We start from the raw sequence: 27,839 nt of genomic DNA, 5'->3' as shown, positions 1-27,839 counted from the left end.
ACACTTGTAAGTGATACGTCAAATGAAAGGTATTTACAATACCGATCGACAAAAAAAAAAGTTTATGGAAATTGGATGACCGACTCGTGAGTTAGACCCCTTGGTGTGAACTAGGTACAGGGCGGCAAGCCGTTTTTGCTTGTAGGTTGGCCAAATTTGAAAGTATTTAGATGGATTTTGCTTTATTAGATAGGTATTGACCGTACCAATCAGGGAAAAAAAAGTTTATGAAATTCGATCCACCGGAGCGTGAGCTAGGTCTCTTGGAGTGAGCTTATATGTGGCTACTCGGCCGTACAGTGAAGGTGGTGTTTTTTGTTAATATCTCGAGTAAACTTTGACCGAATTTCAAATTTTTTTTTGTTTGAAAGGTACTAACGAATGTAAAGCAGCCGTACTACTTTCCACCTCCTAACAAAATGGCCGTCGGCCGCCATTTTGGATTTTTGTAAAATCAATATAAATCGGTGAAAATGATACTTACTTAATTTTAGGTCAATTCGAAATTTGTGTTACATTTGAAAGGGACGTCGTACGGGGCTTCGTAATTGCGCTATGCGCAATTTTTAAGACCTACACATTTCATAAGAATTTTACTTTACCGACGTTTACGGGCGCAGTAGGCTTACGGTAAGAGTAGGGCGACGGACGAACTAGGGTCACGTACGCAATAGATGTACGGGTTTGTACGGGGCTCAGTCGCAGCAAACGCTCCGACTGTTCTGACGGCTCGTTTATGCTCAAAATTCATAACTTGGTACTACCTTTCACGAAAAAAAAAAGTTTTTCAAAATCGGTTCGTTAGTTCCTGAGATATCGAAGATACGCCCTTTAGTCATGTTACCGACGAAATGTAATAGATTTGTATAACCAACTTCACAACTTCCCAAACACTGTTCATCGTTGTTTTTTTTTTGTACGAGAAAAATGGATTATACTTTTATTTATTCAAGTGACACGATTTGAAAACAAAACCTCTGCTCTTCTTACTTCTCATTGTGCGAACCGTTCAAAAATCAAATTCAAGTTTTTGCGCGAGAAATACAAAAACGTTTGTTAACATTTTAGTCAAACTTACCACTGATCCTGTAACATTAAAAACTTTGCTTTTTTAAAGTGCCAAAATTTGTTTGATACACTGTCCCGTTTCAGTACTCTATTTAGAGTATTTAGTATTTTAGTACTCATGCTTGTTAAGACGCAATTCCGAAATGATCACGACACGTTTAATATTTTGTTTATCTTTCTTTTTGCATTCGTACCGATACGACCGCTTTTCACACTTTTTGGTCAATCACAAAAAATGAAATATATTCTCACAGCGAAATCGACAGTGATCGCAGTAATGGCCAATTAACCAATGAATATAAACCACTTAGGTATGGTTATAATGTCTCTTCGGAGGAAATAACGATTTTAAAAACGGATTCTAACGCACCCATTTTCATATTATTTTGACAAAAATAATTAGTGCGTTTAAGATAAATCGACAGATTGAAGAATCGGCCATACCTGGTATGTACATTCATTGAAATTAAAGTTTTTCCATTAAAAAAATTCAAATCTGTAAATTTGCGCCAAATGTTCTGACACACTATTAAAATATGGATTGTGAACGGAGTCGTAGTTGCACCGGCTTATTTATTTTTTGTCTAATCGTCTGCCAGGATAAAAATCCAATGTCAATACTGACGGACATTGTGTAGTGAAGTAAAAATAGAGGAAAATGAACAAATTGAAAATTTAATATACCGATAAGTCACTCAACTCCAGGCGTTAGTGATTTTAATTTGTGGAGAAAGATATTTCATTAATCACTTTTGAAAAAAAATGTGCACAAACGACGTCTACGTCTAGCACTCGAAAATGCTGATCGATTTCGATTCAGTTGGTAAGTAAATCTAATTAATTATTTGTCTCGGCTAAAATTAGACGAAACGTTGTTGGTGGTTGAATGTAATTTTAATAAACGAAAACATTTTCCATTTTGTCATTAGCACTGCGCTGTCTACAGTAAGCAGACGGTTCACTATTGATTGGTAGACTCGAATACACGATTTCCTCAATTATGTGCTGTATTGATTGAGCGACAACTATAAGATGCCTGAACACTTAGAACTACAGCAGCTTGTGATAAATGATTCATCTAGTCGAAACTATCGCCGAATTCTACGAGGATGGACCTGTCCGTACATTGGCCTAATCTTCGCCACAATTTCTTCGCTGTTCTTCTCACTCTGTTCGGTGATTGTGAAGCATTGCGTGACCATCAATCCGGTTGAACTGGCATCATTTCGATTCATCGGCGTTATGTTACCAGCGATTCCCATTGCATTGTACACAAACGAACCATTCTATCCGAAGGGTCAACGGATCATTTTAACGCTTCGTTGCTTCATTGGATCGACGGGTTTGCTATTGAGCTTTTATGCATTCCGTCATATGCCACTGGCGGACGCTTCTGTTATAATATTTTCAACACCAGGTGGGTTATTCGATCAATATTCGACTGTCGATAGCAGACTCTAATCCCATTTTCCTCACAGTTTTCGTGGCAATATTTGCACGACTGTTCCTCAAGGAGCCGTGTGGTCTTTTCAACGTGATAACTGTAATCGTGACATTAATTGGCGTAGTACTTATAACTCGACCGTCGTTTTTATTTTCCGATGGCGTTGAAAGTTTGCTGGACGAAGATCTCATCGATTCAACATACAGTTCAAATATTTGGGGACCAGTGTCGGCATTATCAGCAACCTTATTCGGAGCGAATGCTTACGTGCTTTTACGAGCACTAAAAAGCGTCCATTTTGCAGTGATTATGAGCAACTTTGGTGCATTCGGTTTAGTCTACTCGATTATAATTGCCGTTTGGCTGGGCGGTCTGTGTTGGCCCATTTGTGGAACCGAAAGACTATTGGTGGTAGCGCTAGCTGTATTCAGTTTCTTCGGTCAAATCCTATTGACGTTAGCATTGAAACTGGAACAGGCCGGTCCGGTTTCAATATGTCGATCTTGTGATATTGTATTCGCATTCGTGTGGCAGGTGATATTTTTCAAAGAACGGCTGAACGGATATTCGATCATCGGTGCGGTCCTAGTGACGTTCTCGGTTATTTGGACTGGAGTTAGAAAGTGGTTGATTTCGCTGCCCAGAGAGTCAACGATCCGGAAGAGAATGAGATTCGTCATTTTGGAATGATGTGTATACGCGTGTATACGTGCGTGACCAAAGAAAGAGAGTGAAGGTTTTAAAATCTCGATCACCAAACCAATACCAAACCAATACTAGTCATTAATTTTAAACGCGTGTTGTAGGTGTGTTTTAGCTATATCTAACATGAAATGAAATTACTTAATAAATTTGGTATTAACAAATAGTACGACCGGTTGAGTTTGCCTTTGCAGCGTTCCTGTTCCCATTTTCCTATGAGAAGACCAAGCATTTTGAACAGACTCTGGTCTGTGAACTGAGTTACGCCTGAGATGATATTAAGTATTGATTTGTCGGTCTACGTATAACCTAAACATCACGTCTTATTCGTCTAGTTGATTTTATCAATCATTAAAAATGAGAGAGAAGTGGTGATTTACGGAACGGAATTAGAAAGGCACTACTGGCAGAAATTACATCGATAAGTGAAGAACCTAATCAAGTTAAAATTACTACTGTGCCAGTAGAGTCAGCGGCGGATATTTGTAAATATTATTGAATTTTGAAAGAATTTCTCTGGATCTCTATGATTTTAAGAGAATTTTCTCAACCGTTCCACCTGAGGATTTTATTTTTAGGATTTCCGTGGAGTTTTCTTAGTTTTCTGTTGATTTTTTTGATCAAACGGTTTTGTAGTTTCCAAAGGGTTTTTGGAAGAATTATTTTTGATTGACATAATAGAACATTCCACGTTTATCTGCCCCTCGACTAAGGTGGCCAATAGGTTTTTTCATCAATTGTATGAGCAAAGAGATTTTCTAAAATTTTGTCCATACACTGCCCGATGGGTTTTTTTGCAGCCATTCTGGTGCTTAGTGCTGGAGAAAATAAAATCACAATAAAAAAATCGAAATCCCGCTCATATCGAAGGACACAAAAAATCAATCTCTTCGCTGTACATCGTTGAATAAAGAATAGTGATAGGGATAGGCTTGGGCTATGATTCCATCAGGCAAATTAATAATGTCCAAACAATTGAACTATGAGCTGCAGATACAGTCGACGAAAGTAAAAGTTTGACATGAGTTTGCTTCAGCTGATTCACTCATACAAACAAAAGTGCTTGGACGTCTTTATGAAATGGTTACACGCACCATGTAGTGTTAAAACCGAAGGCATATGATCAGTTTTTGTTTGCTGAGTTCGTCTAAAAAGAGCTCAAAAAAATTCGTGTTTAAATTTCACTGCCGTTTACTGTAAGCGAGATTGTTTTTGTACTGCAATGTGAAGTATTTCCATACAACAGCGGTGTTCATAACATGTGCCAAAATGCTTGTTTGCAAACACGATGTGATCTCTCATAACGTGTGTGCAAAACTAAATGTGACAGGCATGACATCGAAATTAGACTGAAAAGGTGAAATTTTTGACCCTACACCAACGGGGACCAAGGTGCCGCCAAGCCCGCCAAGTGAATCAATCCGTCTATTGGCACTTTTAGTTGTTCGTCGGTGTAAGTTGAATGAATGGTAGGGATTCAATAATACTCACAACAAGAGTGAATGAGTTAATTATCACGCTAGGAAAAAAAGGGAAAGGTGTTTTTGTTGGTTCGTGACGAGGTCTGTTGGCTTTTCAACAATTTTCTTAAAATAAAATTTCTTTCGATTCCATGAAAATATTATTGTGGAGTTTAAATATTGCATTCGTGATGTTTATTTTACTTCTCCTAGGTTTTTTTTACATAATTTCTTACAGCTACTACATTTAATGGTGGAATAGGATTACATCACACAAAAGACATTTCTTGTTATTATCTTGGTTTAGATTTTTTTCTTTATTTTATGTTTGTAATTGAATCCTTAACTTTATTTTACTTTGAGATTCGTAATATTTTGTCGTCTCTACGTTTCCATTTTTTTTTTTTTATTATTTCGTATGTAATATCTTCGTATAAAAGTGTAATGTAAAAAAAATCAAAAGTTTGTATCACAAATTTCGTTTATTTCAATGTGAAAACACGGTTTCCTTTTTTAAAAAATATTTTCATTTTTATTTTCTGCTGTTTGATTGTTTTTTATTCCAAAATAGCGAATCAATCGCCAGAAAATGGTTAAATTTCTCTACTCTATTTCCTTTTCAATAGACAAAAGATTGGATCAAAGTTCAATAATGCTTTCCAGAGGCAGTCGAAATTTAGACAAAAGACTAAATAAAAGTTATATTATCTCCAGAAGCGGAGCCTCTAAGGAATCTGAATAGACCAACTTGATAGAAATTTAGAAGTTTGAACGTTAAAGTAGTTAACAAATATTGCGAACAAAAATTACAGTTAATATCAACCAAATTCGAGTCTAAGTTTGCTCAAACTGACTTACCAGATGATTCATTAATACAATCACACTGCTTTCGAGTCCTTATTCGGTTCTGCACCTACAATGCTCTTACGCATGACTATATGAGGCTGTTATTAACAGCCGTATAATGACGAAAGATTGGTGTGTAAAGCAGCTGATGAAAAGATAGTCACAAATTAGTTTGACATTAACTGTACCGAGAGTATTACAAATACTTTACAATTTTACTTTCTCTGTGACCTTACTTTATCTACCAAATATGTTGGAACAGTTGTTTTAAAAGTTGAAACTTTAAATTTTCGTGTAAAATTTGCCATCCGAGGTGAAGCAAAATTCAACCAATTTTTTTCCTGTGAAGGTGCCGGTGGTACTTAAACTAGAATGATTTTGTTTTTGATAAATGTCACCACACAAAGAATGGTTTATGTGGGATACTGTGAGAAATAGTAGATTACGCACCTCCGTCCTAAATGTTTATTAATGTGCCACAGGTGTACATTATCCAAATGGTCAAGACGAAAATTTTGGACAGAAGTGTAGGCAAATAAAGTGAAATTGCTTCAAAATCAATCGTTTAAAACAGCTAGGGCACTTTAAATTTTCGAGTGTAACAACAATTCACGTTCGATGGTAAAGCAAAGATTCCTTTTTATTTGCCTTCAATTCTTTGACTCGAGAAAAATCGGTATAAAAGTGGAGATTGGTTCGTGATGGTAATAATAATATTGAAAGTACAAAAAATGTTGCATTTTTACCACTTTAATAAATGTAGTTAGGTTGCTAGAGAGGGTTTTTAATTCTAATTTCAGGTGATAATTTTCATCTGTCCTTGAATGAAACTAATGTAGCTTTTGTGACCACTTAAGTTTAGTCGACATTCTGTCATACAGAGTGAGAAATATGGAAACGGATCATTTCCAACACAGTTTTTGTCATTCATTCCACATGCAATATTCATCACATTGCTAAATGTACGAATACATGACCGAGAACGAAATGTTAATTCACAAGGCCTAGGTTCAAAATCCATGCATTACCAGATACGAAAAACATGTGTTCTACGACGGTTATTTTTTAGCACTAGCAGGGTTCTCTAACGATTTGAGGCGTAGAGTTTATTTCACCTGTTACACATCATAGAAAATCCAAAATATTGTCTAAATATGAGGTATTCGAGCCCATTGAATTTCATTGAAAAACACTATTACGTTGAGCAGGTCTGACACGTAAAATTTTGTAAATTTTCGACCTATTAGACACGCTACATCAACAACCGAAAATTTTATTTTTCAACTACATCCGTCATTTGACTTCAATAGCTTCAATATGACACCGATTTGGATTTTCTATTACGAGTATAGAATAGGCCTAGCCTCGTTTAGTAAAGGGCTCAAAATTAAAAGTCACAGAACAGAAAGGCTCTAAGAATTTGGTCTAGATTTCACACCATTAGGTGTAACCTACTGATATACATGTGGGCTGTATAATAGGTTGATTTAAGGTATTGGTAAAAGTAAAATTGGATTGGTAGACCGGACCGGGCAAAAACAATCCCTCGAACGTAATTTCCTTTTTGTGGATATTGCATGCGGAACAAGTTGGATTATTATTAACATCGTAAATATTACGCCTGCATTTTCTCACACTGTATTCAATTTAAACAAATTTCAATTATAAAAATCGTTTATTTTTGTGGTTTGTATGTGCCGAAAGGTTTTTTTTTTATTTCCTACAAAACTAAAATTTTATTAAATTAAAAAAAAGTTTAAACAAAAAAAGAAAAATTCTTGGGAACCTTACAGGATTTTCTTGGTTAAGGAAAACAAAACAAAAAAATTAAATTAAAAGAATTCTCTGCTCAAAATCGTTTTTAACTTTACCATTGCTTCGAATTGATTATTATTTTTCTTCGAATTTTATAATAGTAAAACTTAAACATCCAAACTGAATGGAGGGTACAATAATATTCAAGTACATTTAAAGTTTACATTAAACTACACCATACAAACGGCTGTGAAAATCACTTCAATTAAACATATTTTCAACAAACAAAAGAAGAAAAAAATTCTTGACCGAAAAAAATGATATTTCCATTCACTATTTACTTGATAGCCACGAAATCAATAAAATCGCGTTTGATATTACATTGGTTAGAGTTGATGTTGTGTGTGGTTTGTGTGTTTGCGTTATTCATTATTGTGATTTTAAATCTTTTTTTATATCAAAAGAAAAACTTATTATTCCAAGTTTCGAAATTATTTTGGTTTTTCAATTCACGATTTTAATCCATCAACAAAAAAGAAAGTTGTACGAGAACATGGTTGTCGCTTCCATTTTTGTTTTATATTTAAATAGGTAAGTTAATTGTATAAGTTCATTAAATATAGAGTTTATTATCGTTTAGAAACAAAGAAGACAACTAACAGGTCAAAGTAGACTGCATCGGGACAGCCAACTATCCGCTTTTCTAGCTGGCTCAGTCGCTCGCAATTGATGACCGCCCTTCGGTGGATTATTCGCTTCCTAAACGAAACAGTGGTGTTTTAGAAGACAATATGGACACCAACCAGCAAAAATGAGTGATCAACTCTCTTACCATTCGTTTTTCCATTTTAGCTTTAATATCACTGGCAAGGGTAAAGAAGGCCTCCTCAACGTTAACACTAGCTTTTGCCGACGTTTCCATGAATTTAATTCCGTATTCAACAGCTAATTGCTCGCCTCGTTCTTTCGTTACCTGGAATAGTGGATCTCATTAGATGATGAATCATCATTAGACTGGAAACACGTCTGTAAAAACGTTTCATAGAAACTTGCTTTGGGGAAAACATATAATCGACTTTCTTAATGAACCTTAAATTATTCTCTTTTTATCTTTAAAGATGTTTCAAAAATTAAATGAAAGAAGTTACAAATATGGATTAGTGTGGACCGTTAAGCGCACCATTCTGGTCACCAGAATACGAATAGAATTTCATAGAACGTTGAGGTCCATTTATTAGTTAGAAATTTGAGGTTCATTGGAACTATTGATATAAACAGACTAAATTACGAAATTCATTTGGATCGCACACTGTGGAATTAAATTGAATTTGTGGGTTTGTTGAGACCAAAGACTAATCGCAAACCATCAATAACGAGAAGCCTAAGAATTTAGTAATTTCATAGAGTTAGAAAACGAAGTAGTCCATCTCTTTGCGTTAAGGGGACATCCATAAATCATGTCAGTGCTGAAGGGGGAGCAGAAGGCTCGGACTTAAGTCTGTGTAAGGAAAATCCAATTTTCTAAATAAGGAAATGTCGAACCTGACCCAGCCGACACAATGATAAACCCTTTCCCACAGATGGAGATGTGAAGGCACTTGATCAATCTAAGAAATTAGCACTTCAAGCAAGAGTACAAGAGTCGAAATAGAGTACTGAAACTGGACAGTGTATCAAACAAATTTTGGCATTGTAAAAAAATGTGGAACACTTTATCATACAAAATAGTATTCTATTTGGCAGCTGTCACTTTTGCTTGAAGTTCGATCCACGAACGCTTTACCACGTAAGTTTTAAGATTTACGGATGCAAGCAATACCGTCTCTAGCAACTTAACTACATTCATGAGGGTGGTAAAAATGCAATGTACCCGTTGCATATTACATGTAAAATTAGAAAATAGCCAACAGTGCCTGATTCTTCAAATAAAGAAATAAAGACACCAATGGTGCAAAGTGCAGTTTACTGTCAAACGTAATCCACAGAGCCATAACTACCTATTAGACTATTAGATTAATAGAGACCTATTAAAAGAATGAACAATTTTAATCCAACAATTGCAACCCAATACATGTGATTCGTTCCGCATTCGAATCGACTTTTCCATAGAGATCATTCATAAATTACGTAACCCTCTGTCACGATAATGGAATCTTCAATGACTCGATAAACACGCACTCTACGACAGGGCCTTTTCATAAATCATTGAGAGCCGGCTCTCAAGGATTTATATTTGATTATTGACGCTCTCATCTTTCAAATTAATCATGCTCGTCTTCATTTGAAACCTGATAGAGTCAAGAAATAATCGAGAGTCAGTTAAAACGCAAGGCTGAATCAGCAGTTGCCAAAACCGTTCGAAATGGTGGAAAAATTTGGTTTTTGGACGTTCGCAGTTTTTGGAAATTTTTGGCAATGTTTTGGAAATTTTGGAAAAATTTCCAAAAATAGGCCCTGCTCTACGACGTTAAAATTATGTTCTACTACCCCATTTAGAGGAGTATAGTCGGGGATAGAACATAGTTTCAACTTCGTAGAGTGCGTATTTATAGATATATTAAAAGTTTAATTGTGAAAAAGCGTTATGTAATTTATGAATGATCACATAATCTCCCTACGTAAGCATAACTATCACATGTTGCTGTTGCAGTTGCAGTCATGTTTTAAGGTATTTAGTTTGAGTAGGATTTATTTGGATTATAATGGTTGGATCTTATAATTTTGTACATTGTACTCATTTACCCCTAGTGTAAACTCTAATATTTCTTCCCGGTAGCTCAACACTCCCAGTGCTTTACAAAGAACAATTCCATTTTCTCTTAAAAATATTTCTTAAAAGTTGCGTTATGAGTTTCCATCATTAATTTGACTTGAAACACGAAAATATACTCAAGCAACGTCATAATCAATGTCGCCGCATTCAATTTACATCATCAGCACTCAGCACACAAACTATAATTGCCAACACACCCAAAAAAACAACAAATTTATTGATACAACTTGACTACGAACGGCTATATTTTAGCTATGCACATTTTACGATGTTTGTACAGAACCGAGCCGATTGGCTATTATTAAATTGCAAAAAAGAAAGTCGACGAAACTATGGGAAAGGAAAATCAAAATTTCGGTTTATCATACGCACCTGTCGCTTTTCATTCAATTCGCACTTATTTCCTAGCAACATCTTTTCCACATCAGCCGAGGCATTTTCTTCGATATTTCGAATCCAATTTTTAATATTTTCAAATGATTTTTCTTGTGTAATGTCATAGACGAGCATTATTCCCATTGCACCTCTGTAGTATGCAGTTGTACTGGAAAGATTAAAAAAAAAATTGTTCGAAATGACCTTTGTTGACAGTAAGCATTTTCTCCTTTCTATACTCACATTGTTCGGAATCGTTCTTGACCGGCTGTGTCCCTATAAAACAATTGTAAAATATAATAAATTTGCATGAGCACGTTGCATAGACAACATGTGAGGATTAGGGTGTTTCAAATTTTTGGAAATTTTCATCGATTTAAATAATTTGGTATTGACACGTATCTGTATGGGAGAGACAAATCAAATGATCCGTTGAAGCTGGGCGCTGGGACATTTAGATCTAAGTAAAGTAGAATAGACCGTGTGCGATTTTGAGAAAAAAGTTGCATATTTCAATAAGAAGATTTACCATGAAAACCTTCGAAAAAAAATATTTAATTTTTTTATAGAAATTATTGAAAAATGTTCTTGCCATCCCGATGCCATCCCACTTATTAGAATATTAGTAAGAATCCAATTAGAATGAATTAGAATGGTTCGGACATCCTTTTAATCTCATTCAAATTACAGCTTTTAAAGTGAGATATAAAATCCAGCAGACATTTTTCAGATATTCCGTTTACATTTTCGATTGCGTTGCGCGACTCGGAAACAATATTTTGTCAATTATGATGTTCTAGAGAATTGTTTAGGATTCGATAAAGAAACGAAATCGACATTCCTCCGAAGGATCTGAACCAATTTTTTTTAACGTGAGTAGGGCTAATTTTCAGCCGAACCTATTCCGAGAATTAAAATTCTCGCAATTCTTGCAGTTTCAGATAATTCTCGAACATTTCAAGGAATTTCACGAGTTTTCAAAAATTTCTCGAAATTCTCGAAAATTGGCATCGAAACTCCTCGGGAAATTTCACCGGCCAAGTGTTACCTCGGGAAAAACAATAACCAGCGAATCATAATTTGGGTCAAGTAATCAAGAGTACACTACTAATCATGAATCGTTCAAATAAACAATAACTTTTGGTATATTAAACTATGAATGGATTGAGCGAAATGATTTATATTTAATGGAATATCCACAGAAGTTAATAGACTGAAAGACTATTAAGAAAAATAAGGAAGATCAATATACCAAGATCGATTTTTGACAGTCGTTAAAGAGGTTCAATTGGAAGTATTTTTTTTTTAAATTAATTTAACAAAATACGTGATTTGCACATGACGCAGGCCATGATACTGAGAATTATTTCACTAAATTTAATTTAAAAAAAAAATTAACAAATTTGATGCAAAGTAGTGAAATATTTTTCAATATTAGGCCCTGACATGACGAATAGTAAGCAATACACTAGCAGAATCATTATGTTCAACAAAAGTGTCAACATTTGTTCCATTTACACGTTTTTTTACGCATTGACTGAGACTCACTATTGTCAAAAATTTGTAAAAATAAAATAAAATTGAAACACCCTAACCCATCACATCTCATAATATTATACGCATCGGACTCACCATATCTGAAGTTTAATTTTTTTTCCATCTAATTCGATTGTCCTTATCTTAAAGTCAATACCTAAAATAGAGGAAACGGAAGTATTAGAATGAAATCGAGAGCTTATTATGATCGAGACCGCAAGACACAGTCTATTATTGTTGTTTATTCATTTTGAAACGTAAGATAAGAGTGACACTTTTTTTTGCTTATAGAGAGCTACATTACTCTGCGACATACAATTACAGAACAAGAAAAAATAAACATTTTTTATAAAGCAAATGAGAAATCAAAGAGTCAAGGTTAAGTACATGTATATAATAAACCTCAGCCTTAACTTCGAATATTATATATGCACTTTACAGCTTGTGAGTTGAGTGAAATTGATTTTAAAAATATAAACAAAGAATTTACATTTCTCTATACGACCGAGAGATGTGTATAATTAGATTGATTTTTCTGTACAAAGTACGATGTTTGACGATTATATTTTACATGAACTGTTTTTGTGTCTTTGTGTAAAATATAAATTGTTAAATTTTAACCGTTACTTGAAGTAATTTACATTAAATTATGAAAAACGTCACAATAAATAAACTTAAACAAAAATAATCGATACAACCTTTGACTTGAGACTGATTCATTCAACCCCTCCCCGACTACAAATTTATAATGACACATTATTATAACGAAAAAAAAAGAGAGAAACAAAATCTATCAAACTTTTTTTTAAGAAGAAGGATACGTCATCGTCATCACATAAAAATTATCTTTTGTTTTAACCAGCACCACACAATCTGGATATAAAATGTCACAGTCACAATAATTTCAATCAAAATTCCGATTTTCGGCCACTTTTTTCTATTCACATTTTTGGTAAGCGCTGACTGGTTATGTAGCTCCATATAATATTATTCTTGTCTACACACTCAATTTACCTATTGTGGAAATGAAAGTTGTGTTGAAAGCATCTTCCGAAAATCGAAATAAAATGCAAGTCTTTCCAACGCCCGAATCGCCAATTAAGAGTAATTTGAACAGATAGTCGTAGGTTTTTGCCATTATTTGAGAATTTTTGGATTTAATAAATTTCTACTTCTTCTACTTCTGCAAATTTATTACACACAAACACACAAAATTGACTTTTCTTCGTGTTTCCTAGTCTGGCCAAATGGGAGTGACAGATCTGTGGTTTGTGTCATTCCCGAATCGTTGCTGACTTCATTAACCTTCATTGTGAATTTTTTTTTGTGAATTTGTTAACGATTTTTTTGATGTGGTTACGTTCAATTTAGCTTCGTACGGTACAGAGATCATTTTGATGGATTGGATTTTTTATTTTCTGGTTTTGGAGCTGATGCTCGGTCGTTGGAGGGAGTTTTTGGTGCTTGTGTGCGTTTTGTGTATGGTTTGAGGCGCTACGACAGTACTCAAGATCACGTTGAAGAATTGTTAGGTTGTGACATTATGACGTATCTGAAGCGTCAGCGCTGCTCGTTTATGCATGGCCTTGTTCTGTTTAGGGAACGGAAGTTTCTCTTCAACTGATGGAAGGTCTGCGCGTAGTCAGTATGCTATTCCGAGGCATGTTTCGGCCCAGTACAACAGGTCGTTCTTTGTTAGAACCGTCGCTGACTATAATGCGATTCCCGTCGGTGTGAAAATGCTTAACTCCCTGTTCTGACGCGCGTCTGGATCTTTTTCGTCCTCACTAAAGTCGTACTCGATCGGTTTGTACGGATTGGGCTTGCATGTCGGCTCTGTGATTGGGAAAATTCGTTTTTGGACTATTTAGTTTCGATTCATCGTATGTTACACGTTCTTGGACGTAGTGTCTGGTAGCACCTCGGAGTAAAGTTTTGTTCATTTATGTTATTATTTTCTTGTTTATTGCCGCATTGAAATAGTTTTGTGTCTTTAATGTTTCTCGTTTTAATTTATTTTTTCTTTCCGTTGTGTTGATAGAGAGAGTTTAACAGTGTGAATTTAATCGTAAGGATATTTGTACAAGGTTTTTCCTTTTTGTTCTGTGATAAAGAAAGTTGAATTGAATTGAATGAATTGACTGCACATCACGGCATTACTCACTTTTGAGGAGGAAAAAAATTCTGAAAAATGTTTACATACAAGCGCGGAATGTTCAAAACCGTCACATTTTCCGTTCATGTGCTTTACTTGAGTTTCTGATTTCTCCATACAAAAATACATGCAAAATTCACAAATAGCCAATAAACCACAAAACAGAAAATGTGTCGGTTTTCAAAGTTCCGCGAGTGTAAAGGGTTGTGCACAATGACTATTATGTCATTGGTTGTGCAGGCAAAAAATTTAAGAATTAAATATAACATTTAGTTACCGCATATTTAAGCTGCGTTCTTTCGTTCATGGGATATATTCAAGGTTCTGAAAGAACAGGTTAAGACAACTCTGAGTTGATCTCGATCTCGAAAAACAAGGGTGACACCAAAATCGATAAACGCACTCAGCACAAATTGTGTGTGAAATCAACTTGAATAAAATGTTTTTTAGGAAAATTCGGAATTTTGTTTTTGTTATGTTGCCTTTTTCATGTCAACTTCGTAGCCGCTGAACTCAATTTGTGTGTCACCGCCTTCGTGATCAACTCAGAGTTGTCTTAACCTGATTCTTTGAGAACCTTGCCTAAAGCGTGCATAAAAATGTTATCATTTTCTAATAGCTTTCAAATTAGAATCATTAGAATACGCTGGTGTGACGTTCGTTGAACTTTATTTATTTTTGAGCTTTATAAAATACGTCGTTTGATGAAGGAGATATGAATTTGAATATTTCGCAGTGTATCGATCGTACTTGACTTCTTTGTTTCGTTTTCACTTTCGTGGGACGTTACAATACGTGACACTTTGGCTCCTTCATACATTAGTGAATCTTCTTAGAAATCACTGTCTATCGCAGGTATAGTGTAAACATAATCATTACAGTCATCTTAAAGAATATTATTGATTCACAAAGAAATTTGTTGACAAGTTGGGGTTGTTAATCGGAAGAGCATCGGGAGAAACATATTCCACAGATACAAAGGATGCAATGCGACATGCATTCTTAAAACATTAGGAAGGAATAAATCAGTTGATTTTTACTTAATATAAAAAATAGTTAATATTAGTTGATGAAAAGATCGTTTTTACTGTCTGCGGTGCGCTTATATTAAATAAAAATTTTATGGAGCAAGGAATTTGATCTTACAATTCTAATTCGACAGTGTTCCACCGGTTTTATCAAAGCTGTAAACTTTGGTTAAAGTTTACAGCCTTGGGTTTTATGGGGTTTTTGATTTTTATATATACGTTGCATACAAAGTTGTTGTGGCATTGACACATTCAAGGTTGAAAATGTAGAGGTTTCCACAGATTATTGAGGTAATAAACCGATAAACGAAAAACGCCCTCGTCGAAGTCCTCGTAGTATATTGAGGTTGGACCTTGGACGACTGGCAACAATGGTTATTTATGAAACACGAATCGTGTGCGAGGCGAAGCCGAGGTTGACAAGACATCGTGTGCAATAAAATACCAGCATACGATTCGTGTTTCTTATAACGTTTTATGCAATTCAGTGAGCGAATTCCCCAAGACTACAAAACCACAAAAACAAAATTTTCACTAAAAAAACTGAAACTGAAATTGACATCTACTGAAAAACGTGTTACAACTGTTGCAAAAACAGTTGTTCTAACAGTATTCATAACAGTTGTTACTACATTTGATAAATATGTGATTTATTTTGGGTGCGATAAATTTTTTTTCGCACTCATTTAGCGTGCGCTCATTTTTTTTCGCACTGATTTTTGGATGAAATAAAACTGGTTCATATGATACTGCGTTAGTATCGAATTCGCTCACTGATTTGCTCAAAATTATTTTGTGCACTCTGCGAATAAAATATAAAAGTTCTTTGTCGCATTAGTACTGATCTCGACGGACAAAAAGTTGATTTTCTATCATCGGCTCGTATTTCCTTACTAGTATCGCAAATAGTGATAGACTGTTATGACGAGAGAAAGAAATATAAATCATACCACTTACGTTAACTTGCCTTGCAAGATGTGTTATGCAAAAATTCAATGACAAGTCTCCCAAGGCAAGTTAAAATAGTTAAAATAGTTAAAGTCATAAATTAGGAAGTTTTTCGCAGTGACAGTATCGCTAGGTACTCTTCTCTGCGTTTCAGCGCAGAAACATCAAAAATTTTAAGATAACTGTCCAATTGATTGGCATAACCCCCTAATATAAGACGTTAGTTATAATCAACCAGTCTTCTGGATCGCTCCAATCATAACAGTCTATTGTTTGAGGGGAAAGCACTCAAAGATGAATGCAGAAAAATTGAGTTGCACCAAAAAAAGAGTTGCAAAAGAGGTGGTGGTTTCTATTTCCATTTGTTCATTAGCTTCAGTTTTATTTAACGCACTTCAATAATAATAATAATAATAGCGTATAGTTATTGTTCAGCCGGGAGGACACATTGTTAGGTGACAGATTCGGCTACCATTTGCTGCTATAGCTAGTGAAGATACTTTTACATGGTATTGTAATGACCTAACACTAGGGACCACATGCTTAACGTGAATTCCGAACCACACCTTCTAAGTATTTTTACAATCTGAAGGATTTTTTGAATATTGCGCCTTCAAGAATGAGCACGACAGAGTAAAGTTAACCAGGCAGGAGCGCTTGTTTGACTAGGGACCTGAATAATCTATGGTAGCCCTTTATATTTTTTCAATTTATGCCAGTGTTCATTTGAGTTCATTTTCATACAGTGCATTAGGTCACTTTTTTGACGTTTCGAAAATGAACCGCTCCTGCCTGGTTTATTTTACTCTGCCGTGAGCATGAGTAGTGGCACATACTCAAGGTAAATATAGTGAGGAGCCTCACTATATTTACCTTGCACATACTAAAGCTGAAGCTTAAGTAAATTTGGCAGCTGTGGACTATGTTCACTTTTGCCTGAGATACGCTAGCTTATTTGGTCACAGTTCCTCATATAAGTTCCCAATTTTAAGACAGAACCCTGTCTATGTTTTATCAGCTGGTTTATTGTTAAATAAACTTAAAAAAAAAGAGAATGGAGAACCGTATAAGATAGCGAAAAAAGTGAATAATTAAATACAATTCTCGCAAATACCTCATGTCAACAATCAATTTCAAATAAAGTTTTGACGATCGATGGAGGGAATTAAATGTGAATAAAAACGGGGTCATAAAAACAAATATTTTAGCAACAAAAAAAAACTGGTTTAACTATAAATATTATCAACAGCTAAAATCCATGTGAAAATTAAATTTTTGGCAATTTGGTACATTTCCTATGTCCACATCATTAGCTCTGCGGCTAAAGTCTTCTGGAATATCGAAAACAATATGACCAAAATAAGCAATGAACTCTGGCTAATGTGATCCAACGAATAACATTCAAATATTTATAGTCATAGTCAATCTGTTCAAAACACTTGGATTAGAAGAAGAAGTTGCAGGCACCTTAATTACATAAGTGATGATATGGTTGTTGTCACTGATTGTGCGTGAAACCGGTCTGACTAAAAATACGAAAGACTAGTCCATGTGATTAAAATTAAATTGTCGTTAAAAATGTTTACATCCAGTCATTGCAGTTCAGTCAATGATTATATCATTCATTAGTTGATACGGCGTGACCGATCTGCGACTTAAACTCTAAACCGGATATATTTTCAAAGTTTATTCAGTACAATTAAAGGTTTCGACCCGACAGATATATTTGCTGTCTGGGGAATTCTTGCTGTCATTATTCAGAAGTGTGCCTGCCCTGTGACATCGAAAATTGTACTTTGAGAGTAGCGAAAATCTGAGTTCTGTTTGTGTACATTAAACGGAGTGACGTTGGCTGTTGATAAATATTCAAGTACCAGACAGTCTGTGCCGTACCGTCTGTGCAAACAGTTAAAGGCGTGAGGTGATTATACAGAGCTATAAAGCGTCCATAGCAACAAAAGCGTCAGAAGACTGAATACGTTGATCGAAAGTTGAGCTGAAATGATTTCAAAATTAAAATCTTACAACAACACTCAAGTGTATGTAAACGAATCATCTGCTAATGCGACTGGAACCACGATAGAACTAAAGCAATTAAAATTTGAATTCTCAAGAATTGCCATCATCTCCGTTCATGGCGATCCAGGTGATTAACCTTTATTTTGAATGAATTGTGATATCGCGAAAACATGAACCAACGCGAGGAAAACTGGGGTGTATTTAGATCGTTTGATAAGTTGTTACGAAAACCGTTTTTTTTTTAATAACTCGAGAAAGACAAGATTCTAAAGGTTGAAAAGTCGGCCACTGAACTGCCGGTCCTGTTCACCTTTTGTAATTATGTTGATCAAGAGTTATCACTAGACTGTTTTCAGTTTTCACGATCATGTGGCCATTTTTGAAATTCTCGAAAAATGTCCTGAAAATACGGTGTCGGGGAATCTCGCACACACGATCATAGTATGCGTCCTTTTACGACATGTAACGAAAAGTCATGACTGTGCGAGATTCACCACTTAGAGGTGAATCTCGCACACCATGAATTTGTGTGGTGTGCGAGATTACCCTACCCCTTGCCTTATGGTTCAAATTTTCGCGATATAGATTTTAAGCCCAATTGAATATAATTAATAATGTGAACGTTTTAATTTTCCGACAGCTATCGACTTTGGGAAAGAAGAAGCAGGTGGTCAGGTATGTTAAATGAAAAATTGTAAAATTAATCGATTGCTAATATCGGACTTTAACTGGTTCACAGAACGTCTATGTGAGAAACATTGGAGAGGAGCTAGCAAGGCTTGGCTGGGTGGTTGACATGTTTACCCGAAAAGTGAGCCCACATCAAGAAACCATCGTCCAACATTCGCCCAATTGTAGAACAATCAGGCTACAGGCTGGACCATTATGTTTTGTTCCTCGAGACACTCTATTCGAGCATGCGCTGGATTTCGTGCAAAACTTTTTAAATTTCGAATGTCAAAACAAAATCCTTTATCCAATCATTCATTCAAACTACTGGATCTCGGGATGGGTTGGTATGCAGTTGTGCCGCATTCAGGGTAGTAAGCAATTGCATACTTACCACTCGCTGGGCTGCATCAAATACATTACAATGGGCAATCTTCCGAAAGTTGCCGAAACTCGACTCCAGGTAGAAAAGGAACTTTTAGAGAAGACTAATTGTATAATTGCCACGTCACCCGAAGAAGCCTTGCACATGAGAACTTATGTGAGTGAAAAAGGAACCATCGAAATAATACCGTGCGGTACTGACATCCAGCATTTTGGAAGAACGAGCCGAAGTCGTGCTAGACAACAATTGAACTTCAATTCAAGCGATAAAATCGTATTATATGTCGGTCGTTTCGATTATCGCAAAGGCATCGAGACATTAATTCGTGCAGTCAATATCAGTAAGTTCAGAAATGATTCGTCATTGAAATTGGTTATCGCTGGAGGTTGGACAGAAGGTGGTGCAGATGGCAAAGAAAGAGAACGTCTTATACAAATCGTCAAAGAATGCAACCTGGAAGGGATCACAAACTTTGCGGGTCAATTGGGATCTTCAAATCTACATCTTTACTATGCAGCCGCTGATTGTTGTGTCGCACCATCTCATTACGAGCCCTTCGGACTGGTGCCAATCGAAGCCATGGCATCGTGTACACCTGTTGTTGCATCGAATGTCGGTGGTCTCAAATATACCATAGTTCATGGCACAACTGGTTATTTATGTCCGCCGAAAGGTGATGTCGAATTCGCACGCGCAATCGATACGATTTTAAGTTCTGATGAGTTGAGAGATACATTGGGAAAGAATGGAGCGGAAAGAGTTAGTATGATGTTTAAGTGGCAAAATGTTTGCGATAAGTTGTCTGTGCAATACAAAAAATATGCTGAGGAATTGCATGATTTGTGTTAAATAGTGCAGCTCTTTTATCCGAGGCTTTATACTTGGGGATGTCACGTAGATCGCCATTTTATTAGATACGCGGGAACACATAAAAAAGGATTCATCTACCTCCCCAAGTATCCAGCCTTGCTGTTATCGCTGATCCTCAGAGTCAATCATTTCTATTTTGTAATCACTTTTCTACCCGAACTGTTTTGTATTTTTTTTTAGTTTGTTTATTGTAAATTATATATTTTATCAGATGATTTAAAGTTGAAAATTTTAATTTTGTAATTCATATTTCAACCAAGGTTCACACAGAACACAGAGAAATATTGGGTGTCGGGGAATCTCGCACACGCGATCATAGTATGCGTCCTTTTACGACATGTAACGAGTGTCTTCGCTATCAACTCAGAGGTGTCTTAACTTGTTCTTTCAAACCTTGGTTTCAGGGGACTTTGAATTTCAACCGAAAGGTAGGTATAAAATGTATACTATACATTCCAATTAAACAAGTATGTCGCGCTGTTGTGATCCTTTTACAAACTGTCAGCTCCACCTTTTACATATGGACACTTTGTGCAAGTGCCCGTGGCGCCCGAGAAAATAAAAACGGGCACCCAAAGAAAAAAATGAAGTTTATGACACTTAAAATCAGAAGAATTTTGTTGTTCAAAGCGATAGTGACTCTTAAAAGGTAAAAGACCGCTGCCTTTTCACATAGCGTGAATCGTCAAGATTATTTTTTGCCTTATAGGTCTGTTCCAAGGTTATTTGAGCTGTCAAAGTGCCATAACCAAAAAGTTATTGTAGATAAATTGTTCACAAAAGCGTTGATGTTATGGCAATGTGGATGCTCGGGATGCTCTCGTTCGTTTTGGAAATGCTATTTGGAAACTAATGATGGAGTAGTTCATGAAAATGTCTGGGAAATGTTTGAATAATCGACAATCTGCAAAATTATTGAAAAAAAAACCGGCTCGAAGTTTAAAATGTGCGTCTGAAAATTTTGGTTTTATCTGATTTCTTGATGATTTATTAGTTGAAATTATCGGTTTTTTGTGCCGGGATACAAAGTAACGAACTTGGACTAATACTAATCAATAAATCCAGAGAAATGATAGGCACGGCTGGGATAAAACACGAACGGATTTTGTCTGAAAAATTTGAAGACGTTGCGATCAGAACGTTAATTATGTAGTCAAGCTATAAATGTCGTTAACGAAAACGAGATATATCGTTATTAAAACCAAACTCTCAAAATTTTACATACAACATACAACTGTAAAAAAAAGTTTGACAGTTCAACCGTTCCATTAAAAAAGAAGTCAGGCGTGTTCTATCTCAGCCATGAGGGGCCGCGCTTATCATTTCTCTGAATAAATCACATAAAACAAATATTTTCAGTCGAAAATTTAAAACTACGCGTCGCATTTTTCAATCATACCTTTTTGTGAACCAACTTCACTCCTATGACAGTTTATGAATATGTTCACCGAAGTGAAGTTATTTCACAAATTATTTCCAAATATAGCACAAAGAACAAACGTAGGAAATTCCTAGCAGTCACCTTTCACTATCTTCTCACTTCATGATTAAAGAAACACATCCCCTCTGTGAGCTATTCGCGGCTATTCGTTTTATATGTTGTTGGTCAAGATATCGTTCGAGCTAATAGAAAATGCCGATGGAGTAGTGAAATGGAGAGTTTCATTTTGAACGACTGTAGGCAAGTAATTTGAGTTTTCGGAGATCATCATCATATTGCCAATACAAAAGTTACGTTGTTGCACGAGCATAGATCACTAAAATGACCGCTGGCGTGACGATCGACGGTTCGGTTTTGTGTGAAACTAATGACAACCAACTTTGCTTCTAAGGGAATTCCCCGTATTTAGTTCATTTACATTCATTTTAAAGAAATGGACGCACTCACTTATTCATTACTATGTGAAATTGTGAAGTTGGTTGCAATTAGTTTGCACACTTTTCCCCACCATTCCTCACGTTTCCGTCATCAGTTTCACCAAACGAAGAGATCTATAGAACTCATATAAAATAGTCCATTGTCAATAATGTCGTTTGAAACGCCAAGGTTCTGAAAGAACAGGTTAAGACACTTATGAAGGCGGGTGAAACACAAATCTTGACAATTCAGACATGTATATTGTTTGAAAAGTCAACTTGAAAAGAACTTTTTTTTGTTAAGTTGAAATCGCCATATAAAATTTTCTAAACCTAGTTTGCAGGAAAATTTTGATCACACCGCCTTCGTGATCAACTCGAAAGTGTCCTAACCTGTTCTTTCAGAACCTTGAAATAAGCTGTCATTTTGACAAAGCTAACCGCAATGTCAAAAATTTTTTGTGAAGGTTTCATTTTTTAAGGTTAGCTTTGTGAAATCGACAGCTTATTTGACGTTTCAAACGATATTCCCAATGATCTATTTTATGTGAGAAGAAGAGACATTGATTTATTGAGACGTACATACCAACCTTAGGAACTTAATTTATATGAAAAATTTTAACTACTTGTCGAGGAGGCCACTTTTAAAAATTATGGTCTGGTGCTTGGTTCAGTGCTATGAAATGATTAATACCGCTCAGTTGGAGAAATTGGATCACGAAATTTTTCCAATGTTCTGGGTGTCTTAAACTCTTCCTTCAAACCCTTAATTTATCCAACGTCAAAAAGCCTCACACGCATGTGTTGTGCGTTTTTATTCACACCAAGAAATCATGACTCCAGTATTTACGAAAAAAAAAATCAAGGCCTCCTAATTTTATTTCTTATCTTCATGCTAGGATCAGAGATCAGAGCTGTGACAACGGTTCAGTTATAAAACTTTTGAAAGTGAAAGAACGCACCCGTGAAAACATTGAACGCACTCACTGCTACTGACAAAAAATGTTGAAGTTTCCATTTTGCTGGTCCATTGTGACTTTTTTTCGTGGTCGCATTTTGTGACTTAGTCTCGTTTAATCAAAGAATAACATTGCAAGAAAAAAAGTGTGAAGAAAATGAAATTTTAGTGGAAAAATCCATAGAAGTGTTTTGAAAATGATAAAATGATAAAAACCAAATGACTACAGTGTAAAAATGGGTGCTAAAGATTCAAAATTGTCGTGCATAAGTTATGAGGAGGCTATCAAGCGTGGTAAAGTGTTTTTTTTTACAAAAAAATTTATTGTACAATCTATACCAGTGTAGGTCTGCCAGTTTTTTTTTTCTTCTTCCAATATAAAAAAACACAAAAACGCAATAAAACAACTATATACAGCAGCTAAACTAGCATAATGAAAATGACTAGGAAAATTCAATGAAATGTTTCTTTTGTTGTCGCCTGATTTTGGACAAAATAGTACATTGAATGACAAGGGGCGAAAGTAAAAAAATTCAACCGTGTGCGAGAGTTGGAGCCCGCGCCGAAGGCAAGGGCTCTAATCGCACAGGTTGAATTTTTTTACTTTTGCCCCGAGTCGTTCATACTATTTTTTTTGATAACAACATTGAAAATTGATACGTATCGCAAACATCGCAACAAAATGTTGAAATAAAAAGGCATTTAGCCAGAAAATACGGGGGTCCAGGGGGCGGCAGCCCCCTGGTATATGAAAAATGTAATAATTTAGCCATCACAACAATAACACACACAAAAATTAAGATATAACTAACAAATCATTCAGTAACAAAAATTATCAACTTTGTATGCTAATTTCAATAAGAACACTGGCGCACAGTGTTTTACAATTTTGATCAAAGTATTCTGCATAATATGAGCGGATTTTGGTGACAACTCGACTCATTTCTCTCATTTTCTGTGACGTCAGTCACTTTCGCTGTTCGTTCAGTTGCGTTCGCTCTTCGTTAAGTACTTTCTCCCCGTGGGATGCATTTTTTTACTTTCGCCCCTCATATGCGGGGCGAAAGTATCATTTTTCAATGTTGGTATCAAAAAAAATAAATTATTTCGCATGAAAATTAACTTTGATTATAATTTTGTTGACTTAATTCACTCTGTTTCTGTTCGTATACACATTGTCATACATTACGGGAAGGTTGCATTGCAGTGGGGCGTGCAAAGAATTTTGTTATTTTTTTCCTTCAAAATTATAATTTTTCTTCACCAGTCATGCTGAAAATGTTTTTTTTTTCTATGCAGTTAATCCGTCTGTTTACAATCGTCAATTGCCTTAAATTCAATTGTTCGTAATCATAATTCGGTGTTAACAGAACCATTTTTGTTATAATTATGCATGGACAAAAAACCTTCAAACCAAGTTACTTATATTTATACACATTAGCCGAGCGAAATGTACGAAAGTTTTTCGAGACAATTTATGGAAATTCTTATCTACAAAGAATGAGATAATTTCTGTATAACAAAATCGCGATGTGTTTTTTGTTCGTTTATAATTGCCTGTTACATGCTGAAAGTTTAGCAGAGGTCTTATCAGTTGAAAAGGGAAATTTGTTTAATGTAAATAAACAAATTCTATGCAAAAAATGGGAAAACATAAAATGAAGATTAGTTGGTTTTCCACATTCAGACTGCTGATCTTGAGCTTAACAGTGTCACTGTCAATGTAATGATTTATTATTTGAGTCTGAGAAATTGTTGGGTCACTAAAGAACATTGTCAGTGATTGACAGTGATGCACCTGTTGATTTTGTGAACTAAATATGTTCATCACAAATTACGAATGCTCAGTGATTTTAGACTAACCCTAATCGTACGATTTTTCTATCCAAAAAAAGATATTTGGTGTGAACCATACGAAATCCATAACACTACCCTTCTCCAAATGCTGTATGTAATTTGTGTGTCACAATTCGCTTGTTCCCTTTAAGATTTTAAGAGATTTTCGTAGCAGTTTTGAGCTAAGAGTAATTATACCTAGATAGGAAATTGGTATAATTACTCTAAGGTTTTGAGAACTTTTTTCACGAAATAGTCTCGCTCTTGAACGCTTTACAATTGACCCAAAATGTACGTGAGTAAGGAGTTGTTTTGCAGTGGCTCTGTACGTTTACATCTAGTAGAATATAATACCACTCACACACGCACTTGCGAGTGAGCACACCGGAATATGATCAAATTATTATTAAATATTATCATACGAATACTACTACAAAGATCAGCTGGTGATTAATCAGCTGTTGTAGAATTTTGCACATTAAGATTGTTGACCAATTGTACGTAGTGTCGAGCATCGCGTGAAATAATCAGTTGGTATATCTTATGAGAGCTAAACTCAACAGTATGTAATGTGCTTTAAGTAAGATTCTTAGAATAATGTTTCCCAAGTCTGGTTGAATCGGTCGCTTCCATTGTACTCGAACAGAGTTCAATGGGATACCCTTGTAAATTCGATTAGTTTTTCAGAACTTTGACATCATGCGAATGAATTTCCGTCAGACGAAGGGGCATATTTTACAAGAATCTACCACGTTTATCTGTTGATGTCATTCAATATGGACTAGACATGATTAATTTGTATGATTAATTTTTATAAAAAACAACAATATTTACGCAAAAAGTCACGTGTGTTTCTGGTATTAGAAGCGCTACATCTCTTGCAATTATTACGGGTGGATTTTGACAGCAATGCAAATGACACCTAACGCAAAATTCCACCTGATTTGTTATTTATTCGATGACAAAGAACATAAGTCATTTCAGATGGAATTTTGCAACAGGTGTCTTTTGCATTGTTTTGTGTCCAGCAAATGCAATTGTTGATTCAATTCAAAAAAAAATGTTAGCGTGTACCACTTAAGGTAACTCCTATTACGAGCCTATCAGACAACTGATAACGTTTCAACTGTTATTTCGCTTCAAGTTGTTTCGGTTACAAATTCAATGAAAAGAATTCGTTGATAAAATCGATAATACCAAAAGAAATTGATGGAACAATAATATTCTCGCAAATTCTCTTCACAAAAACAAACAACAAATCTCAGTTCGCGCTTTTTCTGTTTGGTTTGACAAACAAGAATGACTTGTTGATACACCGAAACAAACGTGTCCTAATGAAACGAGAACATTGTTAATATATGGATGGTGAAGTAAATAACGAAAAAGAAAAAAAATTATTTTCGGTATAACTAACAAGACGGCATTCTTTCATTAACAAATATGTAAATTTCGTTGGTGATTTTGTCAAACAACAAGTATGTATGACGAAATATGAGAACAGTCTCATCGTTTCCATATATAGATACTATTCTGCATGTGTATGGTGTATCTCTAATGATATATCTGTGCTACGTAGGTCGCAAAGAAGAGATAGTGAACAGAATCACCGAGCATTTGTCGCATTCGAATCTACAATCTATAAGATTCGGGCAATGTTAGATAAAACAAAAGAAAATGATTAATGTTATCACCAAATGAGTGTTACATTTAATTATTATCTATTTCTGGAATGAATGTCTTCATACTGGTTTCATTTGTGGAAATATGGTGAACATTGAGCAATTTGGAAATTTATTGTCGTTATCCATCTAGTTTGATATCACACCACTATCATAATGCTACGTGTGTTCTGTTGTGGTATATGAAAGTGAAATTATTTCTCGGAAACAGTACAATAAAAAACCGACAATAATTGTATTAGCAAACTACAGTAACGAACGATTTCTCATCTTTTAAATATATTTGATTTGCGCCATATACGCTTTTTTTTGTAGCACTAACCATCTGCGCTACCGTTGAATTTTTCATTCATATAAAATCTGGTTTCGTATATAAGATTGTTACGTATGCATGCGGCAATAAGTGAAGGGAAAAAGATTGAACCTGTGCAACCTGTGTCTTGCATAGGCATCTTATATGCATATTGCATCGACTAATCGAAAACCATTGTTCCAAACCAAAATGCTGTTCAATTGAAATCAATTTTCTGTTTTGTTTGAAATTTCCCTACGCTAAACACACAACGGAGAACTTTTCCTTACACATCCATTTACCTCAATTGAACAGCTAAGAACAAATTTGTTAAATTTCATTTAAATTTGAATAGACATCGTGCTATATGTATATGTACATATATGTGCTTCGACTGAAACTCATTTAATTAACTTTGATTATACCATTTATAAGTACTTCCTTCTGTAACGTTGTATGTGGAGACATACATAAATATGCTTTGGGTATATATTATCAACTCGATAATATCACAAAGTCAACACACATTTGCATGCATGAGACGAGAGAGAGATGTGCGATCTGTAATTTTGGTTAATTTTCTTCTATAATACGCGACGGAAAGTAAATTACGGAATGTTTCGCAATTAAAATTCACTTGAATCGTACGTTGTAATTGTACAATGGTATGTTAATCGATGTCAACGTACATTAAATTATATGACAACTTGGAGAGGAATTTGGTAGCAATTTGGTTAGGAAAATGAATAAATTTTAATCTTGACATTAAATTACACGATCGACAAATTATTCAAAACGAAATGAGACACTTTGATGTTCCTGTCCCTGTCGAAATTTATTCTGATCAGAAGTTTCAAGCTAGGATGAAATAGGCGAGTTTTTTGTCCAGCATATCGGCAAGACAAGTGTCCCACGGTGGTAAAACAGTTACCAGACCAAATTGAGTTTGTTTCCGACCCAATGAACTTACGTGAAACGAACCGAAAATATTCTTCATGTAATGGATCATTTTCGCAGGAGGTAAACTACTAAGTAATGGTCAACTTTCGTATGGGGTTGGCAATAAAAACTATTTTCGTTGGCAGAACTAGTCAAAAATTCAGTTTGGCTTGGCCGACACGTTAGATCTTTCGGTAATTTAATCTTTCATTCGACTCTAATACCTTCTCTTTTCCACAAATTTT

At 35.2% G+C, this 27,839-nt stretch overlaps 4 protein-coding genes across 9 annotated transcripts in view; 3 read left to right on the top strand and 1 right to left on the bottom strand.

The window, feature by feature from the left end:
* Positions 1-1,655: 1,655 nt before the first annotated feature.
* Positions 1,656-3,383, top strand: LOC119067076 (solute carrier family 35 member G1). 2 transcript variants are annotated; one of them, XM_037169830.1, is made up of 3 exons: positions 1,656-1,887; positions 1,998-2,485; positions 2,547-3,383. In XM_037169830.1, the coding sequence occupies exons 2-3, from the start codon at positions 2,101-2,103 to the stop codon at positions 3,200-3,202; spliced, it is 1,041 nt and encodes a 346-aa protein (XP_037025725.1). In that variant the 5' UTR covers positions 1,656-1,887; positions 1,998-2,100; the 3' UTR covers positions 3,203-3,383. The 2 variants fall into 2 exon arrangements, with proteins under 2 accessions (XP_037025725.1, XP_037025715.1); XM_037169820.1 differs by having other exon boundaries at positions 1,656-1,891.
* Positions 3,384-4,846: 1,463 nt separating this feature from the next.
* Positions 4,847-13,220, bottom strand: LOC119067222 (ras-related protein Rab-8A). Of its 2 annotated transcripts, none has more exons than XM_037170071.1 (6): positions 12,974-13,220; positions 12,056-12,116; positions 10,667-10,699; positions 10,421-10,592; positions 8,108-8,248; positions 4,847-8,034 (listed from the first exon to the last, which is right to left on the bottom strand). In XM_037170071.1, the coding sequence occupies exons 1-6, from the start codon at positions 13,095-13,097 to the stop codon at positions 7,939-7,941; spliced, it is 627 nt and encodes a 208-aa protein (XP_037025966.1). In that variant the 5' UTR covers positions 13,098-13,220; the 3' UTR covers positions 4,847-7,938. The 2 variants fall into 2 exon arrangements, with proteins under 2 accessions (XP_037025966.1, XP_037025975.1); XM_037170080.1 differs by lacking the exon at positions 12,974-13,220 and adding an exon at positions 12,658-12,763.
* A 4,145-nt stretch (positions 13,221-17,365) lies between these two features.
* LOC119066898 (D-inositol 3-phosphate glycosyltransferase-like) lies at positions 17,366-20,179 on the top strand. The gene is made up of 4 exons (XM_037169591.1): positions 17,366-18,236; positions 18,750-18,784; positions 18,849-20,028; positions 20,140-20,179. The coding sequence occupies exons 1-3, from the start codon at positions 18,092-18,094 to the stop codon at positions 20,010-20,012; spliced, it is 1,344 nt and encodes a 447-aa protein (XP_037025486.1). The 5' UTR covers positions 17,366-18,091; the 3' UTR covers positions 20,013-20,028; positions 20,140-20,179.
* A 2,758-nt stretch (positions 20,180-22,937) lies between these two features.
* LOC119066476 (ubiquitin carboxyl-terminal hydrolase 32) overlaps positions 22,938-27,839 on the top strand; it is a 48,892-nt gene continuing 43,990 nt past the window's right edge. For all 4 annotated transcript variants that reach the window (XM_037169006.1, XM_037168993.1, XM_037168998.1 and 1 more), the window contains exon 1: positions 22,938-23,142. In XM_037169006.1, the coding sequence (XP_037024901.1) occupies positions 23,085-23,142 (58 nt within the window). In that variant the 5' untranslated portion in view covers positions 22,938-23,084. The remainder of the gene's footprint in view (positions 23,143-27,839) is intronic.

This window comes from Bradysia coprophila, chromosome II (assembly GCF_014529535.1).
Source record: "Bradysia coprophila strain Holo2 chromosome II, BU_Bcop_v1, whole genome shotgun sequence".
In the NCBI taxonomy this organism is placed as follows: domain Eukaryota; kingdom Metazoa; phylum Arthropoda; class Insecta; order Diptera; family Sciaridae; genus Bradysia; species Bradysia coprophila.
The sequence above is the reverse complement of the archived record's forward strand: the minus strand, read 5'-3'. Positions and strand labels throughout refer to the sequence as shown.